Raw genomic sequence first — 13,588 nt, forward strand, 5'->3', positions numbered from 1 at the left:
ACAGGAGGGAAAGGGGCTGGGTAAAAGGGAGAATGCAAGCTTCTAGGGTTTTCCTGTAGCCCCAAGACCTGGACTGAGAGATGCTGCAGCTGCAAGTGAGGGACAGAGATAACTACATTTTTCTATCTTACATCCTGCACCCTTCTCCTTTCACCAGACCCTGCCTCCAGTGACTGATTTGAGGGGGCCATCTGATCGCTTCCACACTCCTTTACCCCAACTTCAACTTCCCCTTCCCTCTGCTAAGACAGCAGCTTTAGTGATATAACAAAACCTTTATTTTCAGAAAACAGAAAAATCAAAAACAAAACCAGTCATTTCTATCTGGCCCTTGCCCCAGCCCTCCCACCCACCCACCCACATATCCTCCTTTTGGGGGGACCTGTGATGCATGCATAGGGGTGGGAGCTGAAGGAACCTGTGTTCCTTGGGCAGAAAGAAGTCTTTTTGAATCTAGGTGCCCTCCTCCAAGTTGACACTACTCCCAGCCTTGCCCACCCTCCAGACACACCAAGAGGGAGGAATTCTGGAGCGGTGCCGAAGGATTGCCCTGAAGTTCCTGGGGGAACAGAGTGGCTGAGTCAGCACCACCCCCGTGGCCTTCACCAGTTACAGCTCATCTTCATCCAGCTTGGCGAGTCTGGCTCGGCAGGGAGGGGTGTCCGGAACTGGTGGAACTGGAGGAGGGTCATGAGGAGCCTGGGGGGCGGCACTGGGGGCCTGAAAAGAGACTCAAGTCAGAGAATCAAAGAAGTTAAGGCATCCACCCTCACTCCTGTCTTGTCAGTGTAAGCCCCGAGTCACGCCCTCTTGCCAGACATCTTAGATCATCTGAGACCATCAGCGTCTCCCAGGGTTAAACTGGAGTGGGAGAGGGCAAGAGCTGGGAAGTAGGAAGGGGCAGACAAAAGGAAGGTGGTGGAAGAAAAGAATGATATGGGGGTTTGGGGACCCGGAACCAAGAGGGAGGCCCTCCGCATTCTGCCCTTACACCCAGGGAGCTTCATTCCTCATACCTGCGTGTCCGGGCGCAGGGGGGCTCTGGCCACCTCCCCTTGGGGCGACAGCAGCAGGGACGGGAGAGAGCCATTGATGGGTGTGTGTGTGCGGAGCTGGGCCCGGTCTCCAGGCCGAATTCTCCCAGGGCTCCCCACCCCAGGCCCTCCTGGCCGCCCCAGGCTGTTGGTCTGACTCTCCCGTCTCTGGTACTCAATGGGCGACTGCAGCGCTGGGGCAAAGAGGGGCACAGAAAGAGGGTTACAGCAGAGACACACCCTCTCTAGGGGCTCTGCTCAGGCCATGTTCTCCCACTCTGCCCTCCCCGCCCAAGGACTGTCAGCCAATGTAAGCTGCTTGAGGCTTTAGGGGGATTCTGAGTTACTCAATCTTGAGTGAGTAGTGGAAAAGTGGAGATGAGGGGAGAGGGCAGGGATCAGAGACTGGGCAGGGAGGGATTCGGGAGATCAAAGGGGTGAGAGAGGATGGGAAGGAGTGAGGGGCTGGGCTTCACCATTGAGAAAGTCCCGCTGGCTTTCCAGGATCTGAGCCACTTGCTTGATCCAGGCCTGACTGACCGCAGGGTCCGCAGCCTGCAGGACGTAGCGCTGGATCCCACCCTCTGGCCCTCTGGAGGTCAGTGCAAACCGGCAAGGGTCACCTTGGAGGTTCACCTCCAGTCCCAGGCAGCTCACCTGGATTGGCAAAGAGGAGGCAGCCCCCAAATTCTTCAGCCCCTACTCTGGATCCTGCCCCCTCCAACAAATATCCCAGAGCCAGACGTCCTCTCAGAGGCCTCCCTGACCCCAGGCAGACCCCTCCCCACCTTGATGCTGCTCTTGTACACATAACCAGGCTGCACTCCACCTCGTACTCCCCCTCCCAGGGCCTCGCTGAAGATGATGATCTGCTCGAAGAGAAAGACACGCCTCTCTCGGCCCCGGGAAGAGAGCAGCCCCCCAGCCTCCGGCTCCGTGACCCAGAATGTGTCCTGGCCCAAGAGCTTTCCCTGAGCAGTCAGTTTGCCCTGAAACCAAAGGAGAGTGGCCTTTGAGAGAAACCAGAAGAGAAGAGGGGACAACTCTCTGCTCCTCCCTCCTTCCCCTGACACTCTGACCAGCCAGCTCCTGTCAACCCCAGGAGAGGAAGACAACTCCCTGTAGGAACTCAGCCTGGGGCACAGCCTGGGGCACAAGAAGCCTGCTCCATCCCCGTACCTCAAACCCCCGAAGTCTCCCCAGGGTCATCATGTCATTGCAGCGCTTGGGGACGAAGCACATGACCTCCACCGCTTGCTGGGACGCAGGTAAAGAGAGGAGCGTTGTCAACGTTGGGAAAGAGGCCTCTTCAGACCTCTTCAACCAGCCTCCCCCTATAAACCAGATAGCGCTATAAAGGAACCCAGGAGACTAAGAAGATAGGTGTGACTGGTGTGTCCTATGAGACATGGGAGCCCTCACCTCCAGCTCTTCAGTATCCATCCCAGCTCTCCTATAATACTTGAGAAAATCCTAAAACACAGAAAAGAAATTCTCAGGGAGGTCACGAGGACATCCTCAAGACCCCTCACACCCTGCCCTGAGCACACAGGTGAGGGCCCCCAGGAAGTCGAGGGGGAGCCTTAGGAACCCTGGGGAGATGAATAAAGAAAAGGTTGTCCCAACCTGCTGTGCCCCCCAGGAAACAGGTGGCCCTGACCTTGAGCAGCAGCTGGTATTTCATGATCCTCTGCACTGGTTTGATGAGGAGGTCGTTGAGCTGCAGGCGGTGCCCCAGCTGCTGCCGGAGCTCCTGGGGACAGGGACAGACGGCGTGGTTTTGCAGCCTGGAAAGCCCGCTCGTACTGACGATTCTGTCCCCCTTTCCCCAAAGTATCTCAGCCACTGACCTCAAAATAGCTGTCCCCAAATTCTGATACCACATGCTCTGATTTGGGCTTATTCTGACAGTACACCACGTACATATGCAGCCGACGCTCCTAACGGGTAAATTTTAAGAGAGTCAAGGCAGTGAGGCCTGATCCACTCCCAAGCCCCTCCCCTTCTGGACGCCACGCCCTCAAGCCTCACGTGTTTGATAAATAGCTGAGCCAGCCAATCAGGATCCTTCAAACAGCGCTGCAACTCCCGCAGGAAATAGCTGGACGGGTAGCCAGGGACACGCAGGTCAAACACCCCATCCCAGGCGAGTCAAGCTGTCTGCCCCGTGGTGTTCCCCAGGAAATCTCTCCAAACATTCCTCAGGCCACGGTGGGCCCATGGCGAGGACACAGAGGCCGCCAGACGTGTGCCCCTCCCCCTTGCTCTCAGGGGATCCATCACTTACTCTCGATGCCACTCATAAATTTGCTGGATGTTCCCAAACACAATCCTGTCACGACCGCGAAGATTCTCGGGAACCCCCTGAGCAGCCATGGTGGCCATGTAGCCCTGTGGGAAGGTGGGAAGGGAGCAGGAGTGTGTGGGGCCCATCCCGGTGGGAACCTCAACAAGTCCAGGAAGTCTGGGAGACTGGGGAGGTGGGACAGAGGAGCAAGGAAGCATCTCCTAACATAGCCCTGGGAAGAGGGGAAGGGCTGGGCCAGAGCTGGGAAGGGAAAAGGGAACTACCTCCACAATCTGCCCCAAGTCGTCCACGTACATTTTCTCTGTCTCTACCAGTTCACTGAGGACATACCTGGGGAGAGAACAGGTTTAACCACTTCCTCTCTCCTGGACTAGGAGCCCCTTCATTACCACGGCCAACCTCGGAGGAAATCCCAAGTCTCAAATCTAAAATGTGAGAGATAGTCCTCCGCAAGTTGTGTGATTGGAGGGGTGAGGTCAGAGAGAGAGAGTGTAGACACTTACATACTCCTTTCCAGAGCCTTCTTCTGCTGCTCCTCTTCACTCTCAGGGGCTTGGGACAAAGTCTCCTCTTCAGGGGGCTGGAAGGAAGAACATCTCAGAGTAAGCAAATGGATGGCCCTTGGGTGAGGGAAGCCACCCCAGACTTATTTCTTCATGTACGCTTAGTCTCTGAGTCATGTCCAACTCTTTGCAACCCCATGGACCATAGCCCCGTAGGCTGCTCTGTCCATGGGATTTTCCAGGCAAGAATACTGGAATGGGTTGCCATTTTCTTCTCTAGGAGATCCTCCCGACCCAGGGATCCAGCCCATAAGTCCTCTGTGTCTCCTGCGTTGACAGGCAGATTCTTTATCACTGAGCTATCTGGGAAGCCCTTATTTCTTCATACCTGTGTCTTATCCCCGGGGCCCCCCAACAATGTGGTCAGCAGGTTCAGTTCTGGCAGCTCCTCTCCTGCGGCTAGGGCTGGTTCCAGCATCCAGTTCTAGGGGCCAAAGGTCAAGTCTCAAAGGTCAGGGACAGTAGCTGTGTCTCCCCATGACCAGTGGCACCCAACCGCCCTCTCCCGGTGTTCTTCATGGATGTCTTACATGCTTCTGTGGTGCCCTGCTCACCTCATATGGTCCAGCCCGGCCACTGTCTGCCTCAGTCTCCACACTGAGACAGTGTTTGGAATGATCCAACCATCTTCTCAGGCCACTGGCTGGCCGTGGGGGGCCCGGGGAACAGGGGCCAGAGCTGAGACCAGAGCTGGGGCCAGAGGGGGCCGCCAGACCCGAAGCAGCCGAAGCCGAGATACTCCCCTCACTGCCAGCAATAGAGTAGGACTCTGATGGGGTGGGGTGGGAGTGGAGAAAGGGAATGACATGTTGCTTCAGCTCCAGATTCTGGGTCCCCAGGGAGCTCCCCGAAGCTCCATTCTGTGATGCTCGGCCCCTCTCCCCCAGGGCTCACTCTCTCGCCATCCTCACTTGATTTGGCCAGGAAGAAAATTTCACCAGGGCACCCTTGGGGGGAAGGACAGTAAACGCCTGGCTCCCTATGCCTGGCACTCCCAGTTACATGTGGGGGCTCCTTCATATCTGAGCATGGCAGTGGGGGCAGCCATCTGGGCACACTAGAGGCTGGGGGTGGCCATCTGCTCTCCTGTAACCCTCCCCCTTGCAATGGGTACAGACCATTCTCTGAGAAGGGGGGACAAAAAGAGCTAAGAGCCCATCTGCCACCCCCAGACCCCTCCTCCACCAGCTGCTGTAACCACTATAAAAAGGAAAGACTTCTGCAGCCCACCTCCCCAACACGAGCACAAACCCAACAGAGGGGGCAAGTGAGGAGAGCTCATCAGTTATCCTTGGCCTGGCTCAGGGACAGAGGAGCTGAGATTTGTCAAAGAGCCCCTGGTAGCCCCCTCATCCCTCATTCCTACCCCCCACCCCGTCCCTCTACAGATCTGAAGTAGATTTTCAGCAAAAGGATTTGAGGGTAGATGTGGTTCTAGGCCTAAGGGGATTATGAATGGGTTCTTCTCCTACCTAGTTGAGAGAAGTCCCTTGCCCCTTCCCCAGTTTCCTTAACTTGAACTGATAGAAATGAAGGCAGAGAAGAATCTTTGAGATCAGCTATTAAGTCACTCTTCCTGGGAAAGACAGGTATCGTCTCCAGCCTCTAAATCCCTAGGGCCGGGACGAACGCAAGTCCTGAGCCCCTCAGCCCGCCCCCGACTCAACACTGAGCCCTTGCGACCTTACACTCACCACGTCCCCCCCGAGCGAAGCAGCAGCCGCATTTTGCCAGCACTTTTCGGATCACATGGGGACAGGCACAGCGACCCTCTTTCTGCCCCCCCCGCATGGCGCCCGGGCCCCCCCGCACCTCCCACCCGGGTCGGCCATGCAGGGGGAATCACGGGGGGCGGGGACGGCGCAGGGTGCACACCCCCCCTCCCTCCTACCCCGCTCCAGGCTGGGGGAGGGGGGGAGGGAGGGAACAGAGAGCGGGGGTCCAGGGGTAGGCGGAAGTCTGGTCTGGAAGAGGGCTGGGGGCTCTGCAGAGAGGGCGGCGCGGGGCCCAGCCGCCGAACTGGGCGGGGAGGGTTTCCGGAGCCGGTGCGGGGCCCAGGGTGGTCCAGATGTCCAGCGGGGAGGGGAGGGATGGTGGAGGAAGCTGGGCCGGGATGCTGCAGCCGCTCCCGCTCCGTCTCCGGCCTCTCGGATTGGGGGTGGTTCTAGGCCCGGGCAGAGGAGGAGGCGGGGGCCGACTCCCCGAGTCACTGGCGCGGCGCGGGTCCCGGCGGAGCGGCGAGCGGGGCGAGCGGAATAACAGGCCCCGCCGCCGGGCCGCCGCGGGGAGGGGCCTCCGCGGCCCAGCTCCGCCCTCTCCCTCCGGTTCCCCCTTCAGCCGAACCCCTCCTCCCCCAGGCACCACCACGTTCCCACTCCACGTCCCCAGCGCCTCCGCCCCTCCCCTCTAGCCGGGGCTCCCCAGCCCCCGGGTTCCCCCTCCCTCCCGCATCTCCGGCTCCGGCTGCGGAGCACTGGGGTGGGGCTTGAGCCCCGCGGCGGGGTCTGCCAGGATCGCCCCTCGGCCTCTGCAGCGGAGAAGGGCGCGGCGGATGGGGCCTTGGCCTGCACGAAGATGTCCCGGGGTTGGGACTGTCCCAAGCCTTGCGGGAGGAGGGCGGGCGGGGGACAAGGTCCCCCAGTGGAGGGTGCGTGAATGGGGAGCTCTTTGTGGGGAACACAGCCCAGGTGCCGCCCTCTCGCCGGACCCTTCTTTCCTCCAGGCCCCGGTACTCCAGCTGAGGCTAATCACCAATTAAGGCGAAGTCCTGGAGACTGGGCTGGCGAGGGGCCAGGGGTGGGGCGCGGGGACACTCCGCCAGCGGGGCTCGGGACCCGCTGAGGTGGAGGACTCACAGCCGACTAGAGGGCGAGAAGAAGCGTGGAGGTCTCAACGTTTCTACGAGTCTCATGCAAATTAGATGCGAACCTTTATGCTAATACGAGCAGCATATTTTTTAATTCGCCACTTTGCGCAGGAAGGCAAACTGGGCGCCACCCCACCCCCAGCTTCTTACCAAGCAGCGGAACCCAGGCGGGGACCTCACGATCGCTCTCCCCTCTCTGATCCCCCTCCGTCCAGTTAGATTCTGGCTCGGTACCCCCCGGCCCTAGGGGGCTTCTCTTCGAGGGCTGCGGGTACAGAGCAGTCGTAAGGAACCCGCCCTCCACGCCCAGCCTCCACCTCCCGCTTCCCCTTCTGTCAAAACCCACTCTTTACAAAAGGGTCGCCGAGGCTACGGTGGAGAGAGCAGTTAGCTCACCCAAAAACGTGCCTACGCTCCTCTTAATGGAACTCTGAATTCCTGCGACTACTCCGCAGAATTCTTGTCTGCGGGTATACTGAGTTGCGGGGTGCAGCCGTCCTGGAGCCCGCTAAAGACCCCAACCCCACCTTGGTCCCCCTTCTTACCCCCTCCTGCCCGGGTAGGGCGCATGCGCGCAGCATGCCCCCCATGACCCCCAGTATCCGGTCAGTGCGGCCAGGGCCAGGGCGATCCGGGGGCTTCATGCTGGACCCCCTACCCTCCTCCAAGCTTCAGAGCCGAGGGGGCACGGAAGCTGGGGGGCTCTGAGGCCTGCGTGCGTCCGGGGAGTTGCCGCCGCCGAATCCGCCCCCCTTCCCGGCTCCGCCCCCACTCCCACCCCAGCCAAACTTTTCTGAAGGGGTAGGGTTGTCTCTTTCTCTACAACCGGCGTTCGACAACAAACAAACCTCTCTTAATCCCAAGTCCTCCGTCGAAGCACGATCCAGGGGTTCGCTGTGTTATCCTGGAGCCCACTGACTGCGTGCCGCAGTCCCAGGCCCTCCGGAGGCAGGCAGCCTGTCGAGGCTCCCTGGGAGCGCCCCATCACCGCCCCCGCCCCTTCTCGGCGGGTCCAGCCCCCCCACCCCACGCCTACCCCGGCCCACAGAACAGAAGGGGCGCGGCAGAGAGAGTTGCATATTTTACTTTATTTTTATTAAATTAAAAGCTACAGTCTGGCGGCGATTCCAGAAGGGGATAAGGAGGCTCCTTATTGGGGGCAGAGAAGAGCGGGAGAAAGACTGACAGAGACTGAGAGACAGGAGAGAAAGGGCAAGGCTCAGGGCGAAGGGGGAACTGACTCTGAAGAACGCACGCAGCCGGCCCCAGGGTGCTCCCTGCGGCCGGATCCCTCCCCCTGCACAGTCCAGCGGGGTGTGCGGGTGGGAGGTTCCGAAGACCCTCCCTTCCCACCCAGGCCCTTTCTCAGCGGTCCCTGGAGCACAGCACGTACCAGAAAAAGCCAAGGGCAACGGAGGGGGCAGGGCGGCTGAGAGTATGTACACGCGGAGGAGGGGAGCAGAGCCCGGGACGGCGCCTCTGCCAGCAGGGAGTGGCTCACACTGCACTGAAGCGCGGCCGGTGGGGGGCTGGGGAAGGGATCGCCCCTCCCTCTGCAAACTCCTTCCCCGTCAGACAGTCCCCGGCTAGAGTGGCGAGGGGGGCAGAGGGAGAGAGAACAGAGGCTTCCGCTGGGTCCTGCTGGAGGGGCTGTCCTTCAGTCATCCGTGATGCCCTTGGCTCTCAGCTCCTCCTGCACCCGGGTCAGGTAGGTGGGGTCCGGGTACCCAAACCTGGGAGCAAAGAGAAGTGAGGGTCAGGCTTACTCAGATTGCCCCCATGCTCACCCTCATTCTGGTGCCCCATTCTCGCCCCTCCCCACCTTCCTTAAGGTTATCCAAACCCAAGATCACTGAGCCCAGTTCTGCTGATTTTTGTAGGTTAAGCTGGGCACATCAGGACCAGGATGATTACAGGAGACACTGGGATGGACAAGATGGTTGAATAGTTTGGGGGTGGTCCTCTCCAGTTAGGAGGCTCCCACAGAGAAGGGGTTCCCTCTGTTGGAATGGGGAGAAAGGGCAGAGCCAGGAGAAGGGAAGAAGGAATGTCGCACAGCTGCGGTCCCCCTGTGCAGCTGGTCTTGTGGTGGATGTCGTTCCAAGTGATGACATTCGGTCTCCCTGTGGTCATGGAGGTGCCGATGGTGAAGGTGAGACGCTGGTCAAACGCCTTGCGGAACAGGGTCAGCACCTTGTTGCCCTCGGGGCAGTCCGGGAGGTAGGCCACCCGAGTAGTGCCAGGATACCGAACTCCTGGGTTTGGGTGTTCAGCCTGGGGGAATGGGGAGGCAGAATGAGCAGCTGTGCATCTTAAGGCCCATGGAGGGTCATGGTGGCCAGCCTTCTGGCTGTGCACCCCCAGCTAATGATGCTGGGGCAGTGACAGCCTTCCACGGAAGGACCAGCTCTAGGGTCTGGGCACCAGAAGCCTGTTTCCAGACAAAATTCTCATCATTCAGAAGTTCTTTCTGCTCTCCCAATCCTGCGAGCAACAAACGTATTCTCGAAAGTGATGGAAGGTAAGCTGGGTCTTACTCTCCAGACAACTCAGCAGAAATGTGAAGACAGAATTATTTATCTGTCAGCTTTCCCTTCTCCACCTGAAAGCACTCCCCATGCATCCTCCACTGTCTAACCTGTTCCATTTTTCTGTTCCTCTCTTTCAGAGCTCCCTCATCTTTCTGCAAACCAGAACTGGACATTACTCTTCACCAAGCAAGAAGACACCTATAGGCTCTTGGCCGCTCCTGTTTTAACCTTCAACTGTCGACAAAGTTTTCTGTCTCATAAATCTGGAATGGAGTTAACACTCCCAGCACTGTTGAGGGGAGGTCAGACTTTTCCCTCTGTGCTGGCCTGCACCTGAGCCGCAATCCTCACAGACTTCACCTCTGCTGACAATAGCTGTCAACATCCAAGTTCATCAAGGAAACAGAATTCGATTCCTTTCTTTCATACCTGATTTTCATGGGTGCCTTGGGGTCGTGGGGATGGAAAAGCTAGGCTTCAAGGGGGCCTCTTGCTCCAGGGCACTGAGCTGAGCGGGAAGGCATCCCAGGAGACAGACCGCACGACTCTATCACATCTAACAACCACACTCCCCTCGCACCCAGCTTTCCTAAATCAGAGGACAATCAGAGCACAAGGAGCCCAGGGAAACCGAAGGGCAAGGGCAGCCGTCGTCTTCTTACCCCCTGGACACCGGGCGGGAAGACGTACTGGATGACGATGGTACCGTACTTCTCATAGCTGGGCAGCAGGAGCGTGGCGTCCTTAGAGACCAGCATCCGCCCGTTCTGGGGCTGGTTGCCCACCAGCTGCCCATAGAAGCGGCCACACATGGGACAGGCCTTCTTCACCTGCAGAGCCCGGGTGATGCAGCCCTCGCAGAACGAGTGCCGGCACTTCTCCAGGGTCTTGGCGTTCTGGATCTCCCCCAGACAGATGGGGCAGGTGCTCTCCTGCTCCTCCGCCTCTTCCCGAAGGCGGGGAGGGAGGGGAGGGGGCAGGGCAGGAGGAGGCGGGGGAAGCCCCCGGGCCCCTGGGGGCAGGAGTGGGGCTGCCCGGAGAGGGGGTGGGCCTGGGCGGTGCAGCTCAGGGTGCTCCCCTCCACCCCCCAAAGCCAGGCAGCCCATAAGCTCCCCCTGCCTCTGAGCTTTCTTGAGCTCTTTCTCTGCCTCCTTGAGCAGCCCCTTGAGGGCCTTCCTGGCCAGGTAGAGCCCATTGGGAGGGGCGGGGGGCGGCCCCTGAGGGGAAAGCTGGAGAACATAGATGTCAGAAGTCTCGCCGTCTATGAGAATGGACACGTGGTGCTCCTCCCGAAGCCGGGCCAGCCGGGCGGGGGTCTCCTTGCTCAGGAAGTCCCACACAGGCTTGGAGACAGTCACTTTGTTCTTGCAGGTGCCTCCACAGGCTGCCATTCTGGACAGGACGAACGACACTGCCCCCAGGGTGAAAGGGACTCAGGGTGGGGGGGTCCCCATTTCACAGATACCAGTGCCTCCTCCTGCCCACTCCTTTCCAGTCCTATCTTACCTCCACTCTCTCAGAGCCCAACCCCCAACTCCTCCCCCAAGTTCATGTTCCAGTTCCTCCCATCTTTCAAACTCCAGCACCCCCTGAAGAGCAAGAAAGCTGCTCTAACTTTATTACTGTCACCTAAGGTAAGCATCAGTCTTGGTTCTCCTACACTTCTCCCTAGATCACAGAAGCATCCTGGCCCTCCCCAACTCTGGACTGGGTTCTGTAAAAGGAAAGGAGATTTCGACCCCCCTTTTTGCTCACTTTGATCCTGAAGAGCTTAGAATTGGCATGCAGGCGCGCTCTCTGTCCTCACTCCCTACTTGTAGGTTGTGTGACCTGGTGGGTGGAAAGGGAAAGGAGTGGAAAACCCCTTCTCCCATTGCCACGTGCCCCCACCCAGCAACCCACGAGACAGACAGAGCCTGGGGGTCAATCTCCCAGGAATGGGATTACTAGGAACATGGAATGGAGGAAACCAATTTAAGGGTGAGAGTTGGGGTTTCCATGAAAGGGAGATACCTGGGAAGCCCATGGACGGTGACAGCAGAATTCCCTCTGTCTCCACACTCAGCTGACCAGGACTAGGGGAGGGGGGCGTGGGGGAGGAGGGGTTAGGATGACAAACATTACCGTTTCCCCCAGTCAGCCCAGAAGCAAAACAAAAACTCCTCCTTCCATTTCCTCTCCCTGTCTTTTGCAGGATTTCATCCCCAGCCTCTGGCCAAGTTCCTAAAGAAGGAACTTCAACTAGCTAACTTTCCTCTTCCTCAGCTCTGGGGCTCTTAAGAAAGCCTAGGGACACAGATTAGAGAAGTCTGGAAGGGAAAAGCCCACACACAGAAGGTCTGTGTTGCCACCTCCCTCAGATCACAAGGACAAGAATATCTCCTTTGCTCCCCAGCTTCTCGCCCTGCTCCACATTTTGCCAATAATTCCGCTCCTAGTGCTAGGGAGCCTTCCTTGAGTGTTAACCCAGTCCCTTCTGCTGGAGTCTATTTGGAATGCGAACCGAGTGGCAGAAGCCCCTGCAATAACAAAGTTCTCGCTGTCACCTTTTAAACCCAGTGCACGAAGTCCAGGCCTGCCAGCAACCTAGGCTGCATTTCAGGAGGGGTGGAGCTCACGCAGGGGACCCGCTGGAGCACCCTGATATTGCCCACCACCACCACCCCCTCCCTGCACCCGGGCTTGCTGTGTTCAGCTACAGAGCTATCCCTACAACACCTCCAAATGCGGCCCAAATAGAAGGGCCATTCGTGTGACCTCAATTCCTTGACTGATCCAAAAGGGAGCAGCTCTCCGTCTGTGCCTCCTTCCCAGTCCCCTCAAGGCCAGATGCACCTCAAGGTTCAGAAAGCGAAATCGGAACCCGAGAGCCTCGGCCCATTCAGTCCACCCAGGTGGAACACCCCCTCCCCATCAGAGAGAAGCCAGGACCTAGGTGTCCTTTGCTCCGAGTCCTGCTGGCAGAGAGAAGGGAGGCGGGGCCACAGCTTTTGCTGGGTCCGATTCCTCTGGGGCAGCCCCGGCCGGACACGGGGCCAGTCCCGCCCGCCCGAGAGAGGCTGGCGACAAGGGCGGCCAGGAAGGGCCAGGGTCCCTGGGGGCATCAACGGACGCATCTCCCCCCCTCCCCCCACGACCTCCTGCCGGACGCGACCCGGAACCAACTCCCCGCATCCCCGGCCCGGCAGAGCCCCCGCAGCCCCACCACTGGGTGGGGATGCATGTCGGCCGGATCGCGGGCCCCAGAACCCCCAAATGGAGGCCCAGGCTGGAGGGTAACAGACAAGAGGATCGGCGGGGCCGGGCCCGGGCCCCCCGGCGCCGCGCGCAGGAGGAGACCGAGGGGGGGGCGCAGGGGAAGCGGGAGGGCGCGCGGGGGGTGCGAGCAGGGTCCGGGGGGCGCGCGGTGGGTGTGGGGGGCGCCGGGCTCACCTACCTCTCGTCAGCGCCGCCATTGCCGGTCACATGACTGAGGCTGTTGCTGGGATGACGGTCTGGGCCTTAGCAACAAGGGCGGGGTGGGGGGGGAGACCCCGAGAAGGTGTGTGTGCGGGGGAGAGGTTGCAGGGGGTGCAGACTGAGGAAGAGGGAAGGAAGGAGGATGGCACCCCCTTCCCCCTCCCAGGTGATAATCACCGTTTCCTTTGACCCGCTTCCATCCACAAGCCCCAGCCTTCAGCCCCAAAACAGAAATGGAGGCGCCGTCCCAATCTTTGAAGGCGGGGGGGTGGTGTCGTGGAGCCCAGGGTGGGAGGTTAAATCCTTTAAAGACGCTACCCTTCTCGCTTTCCCCTCCGGCGAGGGGCCCTCCCCCTGTTCTTCCCCAGCCAGCTGCGTAGCAGCTTCTGGAAGCTGGTGGCAGATGGGTGGGTGAGGAGTGTCGGTTTAGGTAGGTGGGGAAGAGGGGGCAATTTCTCTGTGATCCTTTTTCTAGAAAGGCCTTTGAGGAATAGGAGGTTGGAAGAAGAGTCATAGTAAAAAGCATTGGTTCTAAAAAATAAATCCAGGACTAAGACGTTTCCCTTCTTTATTGCTTGCCTTTCCCTAGATTGTTACCTTCTGTCAAACCTGTGTTCAGATGGGTGTTGAATCTCTGATTTTTCTCTTTACACTGAGGCTGGTGCAGAATGAGAAGTGAATACATTTTGTCCAAAAAAATGCCTTGGAGTGATGGTATCAAGTCTATGGTTGAAAGAGTTAAACTCACAAAGGGGTGGGGGGGAACCCTCTTCTGCTTCCCACATCAGAGCCAGCAGTCTCCGCCCCCAGTCCAACTCACTTCCCTG

The 13,588-nt window shown here is 59.0% G+C and overlaps 2 protein-coding genes across 4 annotated transcripts; both read right to left on the bottom strand.

Moving 5' to 3' along the window:
- Positions 1-357: 357 nt before the first annotated feature.
- Positions 358-7,496, bottom strand: ARHGEF25 (Rho guanine nucleotide exchange factor 25). 2 transcript variants are annotated; one of them, XM_061131386.1, is made up of 16 exons: positions 7,317-7,496; positions 6,922-7,036; positions 4,460-4,674; positions 4,234-4,329; positions 3,846-3,922; positions 3,606-3,672; positions 3,322-3,425; positions 3,066-3,135; positions 2,885-2,974; positions 2,695-2,787; positions 2,457-2,507; positions 2,214-2,291; positions 1,823-2,023; positions 1,511-1,691; positions 1,017-1,228; positions 358-720 (listed from the first exon to the last, which is right to left on the bottom strand). In XM_061131386.1, exons 1-16 carry the CDS (start codon positions 7,413-7,415, stop codon positions 610-612), a joined length of 1,860 nt encoding a protein of 619 aa, XP_060987369.1. In that variant the 5' UTR covers positions 7,416-7,496; the 3' UTR covers positions 358-609. The 2 variants fall into 2 exon arrangements, with proteins under 2 accessions (XP_060987369.1, XP_060987375.1); XM_061131392.1 differs by lacking the exons at positions 6,922-7,036; positions 7,317-7,496 and adding an exon at positions 5,600-6,163.
- A 348-nt stretch (positions 7,497-7,844) lies between these two features.
- Positions 7,845-13,027, bottom strand: DTX3 (deltex E3 ubiquitin ligase 3). 2 transcript variants are annotated; one of them, XM_061131404.1, is made up of 6 exons: positions 12,739-13,027; positions 11,316-11,377; positions 11,058-11,132; positions 9,965-10,694; positions 8,828-9,045; positions 7,845-8,504 (listed from the first exon to the last, which is right to left on the bottom strand). In XM_061131404.1, the coding sequence occupies exons 3-6, from the start codon at positions 11,084-11,086 to the stop codon at positions 8,429-8,431; spliced, it is 1,053 nt and encodes a 350-aa protein (XP_060987387.1). In that variant the 5' UTR covers positions 11,087-11,132; positions 11,316-11,377; positions 12,739-13,027; the 3' UTR covers positions 7,845-8,428. The 2 variants fall into 2 exon arrangements, with proteins under 2 accessions (XP_060987387.1, XP_060987396.1); XM_061131413.1 differs by having other exon boundaries at positions 9,965-10,713; positions 12,739-13,024.
- Between the last annotated feature and the right edge of the window lie 561 nt (positions 13,028-13,588).

Source organism: Dama dama, chromosome 3, assembly GCF_033118175.1.
Source record: "Dama dama isolate Ldn47 chromosome 3, ASM3311817v1, whole genome shotgun sequence".
NCBI classification, from domain to species: Eukaryota; Metazoa; Chordata; class Mammalia; order Artiodactyla; family Cervidae; genus Dama; species Dama dama.

Excerpts from the sequence above, each read along its gene's own strand:
- DTX3 (XM_061131404.1), bottom strand. The coding sequence starts at position 11,086 with ATGCCAATTCTAAGCTCTTCAGGATCAAA. Across the intron at positions 10,695-11,057 it reads CTAAGCTCTTCAGGATCAAA|AATGGCAGCCTGTGGAGGCA; the intron begins GTGAGCAAAAAG and ends CGTCCTGTCCAG. Across the intron at positions 9,046-9,964 it reads TCCCGCCCGGTGTCCAGGGG|GCTGAACACCCAAACCCAGG; the intron begins GTAAGAAGACGA and ends CCATTCCCCCAG.
- ARHGEF25 (XM_061131386.1), bottom strand. The coding sequence starts at position 7,415 with ATGAAGCCCCCGGATCGCCCTGGCCCTGGCCGCACTGACCGGATACTG. Across the intron at positions 3,136-3,321 it reads ATTTATGAGTGGCATCGAGA|CTATTTCCTGCGGGAGTTGC; the intron begins GTAAGTGATGGA and ends CTACCCGTCCAG. Across the intron at positions 2,788-2,884 it reads TTGGGGACAGCTATTTTGAG|GAGCTCCGGCAGCAGCTGGG; the intron begins GTCAGTGGCTGA and ends CCCTGTCCCCAG.